Raw genomic sequence first — 4,984 nt, forward strand, 5'->3', positions numbered from 1 at the left:
GGGCAGGAGCTGCTGTGAAAATAAGGCAGAAAATAGCCAAGATGGAAACCCGTAACACTTTACCTTCTTGCTCCTGGAAATCCTCCCACTCTGGCCTTTGCACAGCCTGGACGCAAACATGGTGAGTGTGTCCAGGACTGTGTGGAAGTTGCTCTCAGCAGCATGGCTGAGAAGAGAGATCATTCCCTGCACAAAAGAACAAGGGGCAGTTGGTGCAGGCCTGAACCTACTGGTGCGGCCAGGACTGAGGAGATCGAAAGGCTCGGAGCAGGGCCAGGAGAAGCTCTCTGCCATAGGGTCAGAGTGGGGATGCTCACAGGAGCTGGAGGAGAGGAGAGCTCACCTTGGCCTCAGATGTCTCCTCTGCATTTGCCTCCTCCAGGTGCTGCAGCAGCTTCTCTTGGATGTGGAGGACTTCCTTACAAGCTCCCAGAACGGTCCCCAGAGCCTTGTACAGGAAAATCTGCACGGGAAGAGAACGAATAAGCTGTGGTGTGGTAGCAGCCTGACTTTGTGGAAGAAGGCCAGGTGGGAAGGACTCATGCTCCCTAGGAGTCACTGAGAGCAGCCGTGGGGCCGAGTTGTTGCCAGCCCCAAGGAAGTTTGCAGGGAAAGGCCCTCTGGGAGTCATGGGCCGTGGAAACAGCGTGAGCAGCCCACGTGGGCAGAGCACCAGCCCCAGCCCCAGCTCCAGTTGGGCACCTGCAGCTGCACTGCTAGGTAGAGCTGGGGCAAACTCACCTTTTCTCCAGAGCTGCTGGGACAGCTGCTCAGCTGCCGGCTCAGCTCGCAGCTCAGGGCCTTGGTCCAGGCCTCATCGTCCACGATGTCCAGCGATGCCCTCAGGAACTGTTGGAGAGCAGGAGAAACCAATGTTCCCTTGCCCTTTGCCTCTTCCTGCGTTCCCAAGTCACTGCAGACTTCTGGGGACAGGTGCCTGGAAGAACAGCCCCTCTCCCAGCTCCCCCCAGCATTCCCTCAATTAAAGCTGCCTGCCACTCTTCTCCTAGGACCCCCCTTGGGCTTGGGACAAAGAGGAAGAGGCAGCGCTGCAAAGGCGTGCAGCCGCTCCACAGCAACATTTGAGAGGCTGTTGCTGTGCCGTGGTGGCTCATATGGGAGCGGGGCTCCTTGTGGCAGGCAAGCACTTCTCTGCAACGTGTCTCCCTGCAATGCTGTACCTTTAGCAGATGGTGCTCCCACTCTGCAGAGTCTGGGAAGCTCTCATCTTGCCCTGCACAGCAACAAGAAGCAAAAGAGCCTTGATTGGAATCAAGCCACAAAAGAAAAGCTGCAGCAAACCTGGCTTGGCCTGGGCACTTGCCCACTGCACCTCTCCCTCCCCACCAGCACTTTACCTTTGAGACGCTGCAGCAGCACGGGGATCTCAGCAGCCCACATGGCCCCCACAGCTCCGTGGATCCTGCTGTGGAGGTTTTGCATGAGCAGCAAGGCAGCGGCTTGGAGTTCACTGCCTGCAAAAGGGCTCCCTGCCACCACCTGAGTGAGAGCAAGGAGAAGCAGGGTCATTTCTGCAGCAAGAGAAGCAGCTTCCCCCAGGAGGAAAGCAGCTTGGCTCTGTCCTGATGGGCAAGGAGCAGCCAACAGCCTTGCCCATAACATTGCAAGCTAGGGAAAAGAACAGCATCCCCAGGAGTGAGGCAGTTGCTGACACGCTCGGCCATGCTGCTTCCTCCTCGGGGCTTGTGGCACCAGGCTCTGGAGCATCTACTTACCAGCAGACGTGCCAGCAGTGTCTGGGGAGTCAGCAGTGGGCCTGCGAGGAAAAAGAAGTGCTGAGTAAGACTCCAAGACACTCTGTGCCCTGCCACACGCACCTCTGCTCTCCCTTCTGGGTGCTAACATGGGTCAGCAGAGCTCATGAGGGGAGTTTTTGCGCCTACCTTGAAACATGGAGCTGAGGAAATGGGGATCCAATTCTTCCATGTCCCGCACCATCGGGTCCCCTCTCTCAGCCAGGGCTTGGACACAACAGGAGACCGGGATAAGCATGCCGGTGTACTCAGCTGGCACCACGTACAGCAGCAGCCGCGGCCACAGGAGCTGTAGGGAACGAGGCAGTTGAGCATGTCAGCATTCCTGCTTCCACTCAGAGATGAAGAGAACTCTGAATTTTCCTGAGTCTTGTGTGCTTTAGAGCACATTGGAGGACAGACCTGGGGTGTTGGAATGGGACAAGGAGCATGTGGTGCGAAGGCAAGGAGTGGCAGCAGGGCAGAGTGTGACTTACTTTGGAGATCCTTCTCTCAGAGACATCCAGTGACCCCAGGATGTCCATGCACATCTCTTGGAGTGCTCCCTCTTCCTTGGCTTCCTGGGCAGAAAGGTCTCCGGCTGCCTGCACAACAGTGTTGTTGAAACACCGGTTACTCTCAGTTCTCAGGAGCCTCTCGGGAGGCTCAGGTGTGGCCCCGCAGGTGCTTCTGTGCCAGCCTCTGAGCAGCACAGGTTTTTCAGAAGATGCTGCCCACTGTCCTTACCCTTCTTCCTGTGGTGCGGCTGAACTCACTGAAGATGTGCCCTATTACATCCCAGGCTGAGCAGCTCCGGGCATTAGTGCTGAGCAGATCCTCAGTAAAGTGCAGTACGGCCCTCCTCACCTGAGAAGGGTCAATTGTGGGTGTGATTTTCCTGCTCAGAAGGCAAAGGGAAGCCACCTGCTCATCAGGGCAGCCCTTTGGGCATGAGCAGAGATAAGAAAAGCAGAGGAGAAGCCTTGGCTCCTGAGGTGAGGGCCAGGCCTTAGCACCAGGCTGTGCACTTTCCATGCACAGCACAGGGACCTGACCACTCCACTCTGCCTGCTCTCCCCACAGGAGCCATCGTAACCATGTGGTCGATGCCCCAGCACCTCCCTGGGCACCCAAGCCCTGCCAGTGTTGGCAGCAGCATCACCACCCCGACAGTGTTTTCCTTTCCCCAAACTGCTCACCCGGGTCCTGAGGTCACTACATACACACTGCACAGCCTCTGCAACCTGGGGCAGCTTCTCTGTCATTGTGGGCTCTGCAAGAGATGCACAAAAGCATGCGTGGAGGCACAACCCAGGTGGCAAAAGGGATCCCTGAAATCCCGACCTGTGGTACTGACCATCAGAGCGAGCCAGAGCACCGAGGAGTCCCAGGGCTGCCACGCATCCAGCCTCCCTCTCACCGCCCAGCTGTGACTGCAGAAACAGGACCGTTTCCTCTGGGCAGATTCGGGCTACAGGAAGGAAATCCCGCGCTGTTAGCGAGCAACTTGTGCCCATTAGTGAGGTTAGAGAGAGATGTTTTGGCCAGGGCACCGGCAAGCATCGCCAGAGCTCCTCTCCTTACCCTGCAGCATGATGCAGCGGGTCAGCTCTGCATTATCAGCCTCGCTGTGCTGCTTGGCATCATCAGAGAGCTGTGGGAACAAAGTCCATTTGAGAAAATCACATTAGCATTGAGGATGGAAAAGACATTGTGCTGCCAGCTCCTGTCTCCCTTGGCATTCTCGGGAAGAGGACACACAGACAAAACCCAGCCTGCCCCACACCATCCCAGAGGGCGCTGGGGCAGCCATGGGCATGCAGGAGCTAAGACTGAGCAGCCATCAGAGGCTCAGAGCTTTGCAGTCCTCCTGAGGCTTAGCCAAGAGGGAAACTGCTGTGTGCACAAGGATAGACTCCCCTTACCTGATAGAACACGGCACTGGTGATGGCCAGAAACTTGTCCTTGGGGATGACAGATTCAACTCCCTCTAAGGCCTCCAGGAACATATGAAGGCTCTGCAAGAGACCAGGAGAGGAAGAAAGGGCTGAAGCCACATCTAGCCACTTGGAAGCGGAGGAACTGTTTCTCAGTGGTTTGTCTGCTGGGAGAAGCTCCTGCACAGGCATTCTTGTTTGTCCCCCCCTCCCAGCAGCACCAAGAGAGTCTCTTTGCTCTCAACTGAGCCTTGGGATTTGGGTATCATTTGCAGGCATTTCCCTCCCAGCAGCCCTCTTCTTCCCCATCCGATGCAACTGGATGTGGTTCTCCCAGTTGTTAGCACAGAGCTCCTCAGGCACTCAGAGCCCCACAGTGGTGGTGGTGAAGCCCCCCATCCCCAGGAGATGGGCACTAGTGACTCTTGGCTCCCTCCTGGCTCCTGTCCAGGTTATTCGTTCCTTGACTGAAGAGCTCAGGAAGCCTCAGACCTCCCTTGTACACTTGCCCCTTCTTTTTCCACCTCCCCTATGCATCCCCCTGACCCCTTGTGTCACTTGCACGGGCCCCACATCCACACCGAGCCCTGCACAACATTTCACCTTGGCCACCCTGCAGGTGTCTTGGATCTCCTGACATGGGTGCACGAGCCAGAGGAGCTGCTCCCAGACATGCTCTCGGTGCAGCTCTTCTTGCAGGAGGACAGTCATCATGGAAGCCATAGCCCCGAGAACGGCCTGTTTGTCCTGGAGAGGGATGGCAGAGGCTCGGCATCAAAGACTGAAGGTCTGCCCTTCCTACAGAGAGGGCTTTCTCTTTCCCTTCCCCTTTCCCTTCCCCTTCCACATACCCCTCTGCCCAGCAGGAGATAAGCTCGCTCCCCCTGGGCAGGCAGGTTTTCCCCACACCCTCATCCCCAGCTCTCCCTGCCACAGTGCTGTGACATGCGGCTGCTCCCTGGCAGGGAGATCCAGCCCCAAGCACAGAGCCAGTTCGGAACCCTTTGAAGAGCCCGCTTGCTCTGGCTGCACCCTCTTGTCACCCCTCTGCTCTCAGCCCACTGGGCACATACAGAGCTGCTGACATGGATGTCCCAGCTGCCATCCCGGGCTAGGAATGCAGCAGTGCTCACCTCTTCCTCCTTGCAGTCCTGCCAGTTGCTCACCACAAAGAAGAAGAGCTCATCAAGATTCTCATAGATTTGTTCTTTCTTTGTGGCAGGCCAGGGGCATTGCTTTCCAGAGGACAAGTGACTCTTGATTCCATCCATCCATTGTTTCACAACTGAAAAA

At 56.9% G+C, this 4,984-nt stretch overlaps 1 protein-coding gene across 1 annotated transcript; it reads right to left on the reverse strand.

Moving 5' to 3' along the window:
• Positions 1-474: 474 nt before the first annotated feature.
• On the reverse strand, positions 475-4,971 carry LOC104914645 (maestro heat-like repeat-containing protein family member 2B). The gene is made up of 13 exons (XM_031557084.1): positions 4,825-4,971; positions 4,295-4,438; positions 3,680-3,772; positions 3,339-3,408; positions 3,112-3,225; positions 2,954-3,027; positions 2,502-2,621; positions 2,252-2,359; positions 1,905-2,064; positions 1,737-1,777; positions 1,359-1,500; positions 1,182-1,234; positions 475-849 (listed from the first exon to the last, which is right to left on the reverse strand). The coding sequence occupies exons 1-13, from the start codon at positions 4,960-4,962 to the stop codon at positions 628-630; spliced, it is 1,479 nt and encodes a 492-aa protein (XP_031412944.1). The 5' UTR covers positions 4,963-4,971; the 3' UTR covers positions 475-627.
• Positions 4,972-4,984: the final 13 nt, after the last annotated feature.

The sequence above is a fragment of the Meleagris gallopavo genome, chromosome 1 (assembly GCF_000146605.3).
Source record: "Meleagris gallopavo isolate NT-WF06-2002-E0010 breed Aviagen turkey brand Nicholas breeding stock chromosome 1, Turkey_5.1, whole genome shotgun sequence".
NCBI lineage: Eukaryota > Metazoa > Chordata > Aves > Galliformes > Phasianidae > Meleagris > Meleagris gallopavo.

Excerpts from the sequence above, each read along its gene's own strand:
- LOC104914645 (XM_031557084.1), bottom strand. The coding sequence starts at position 4,962 with ATGGATGGAATCAAGAGTCACTTGTCCTCTGGAAAGCAATGCCCCTGG. Across the intron at positions 3,773-4,294 it reads ACACCTGCAGGGTGGCCAAG|AGCCTTCATATGTTCCTGGA; the intron begins GTGAAATGTTGT and ends GGTCTCTTGCAG. Across the intron at positions 2,360-2,501 it reads GCCGCACCACAGGAAGAAGG|GCAGCCGGAGACCTTTCTGC; the intron begins GTAAGGACAGTG and ends ACTGTTGTGCAG.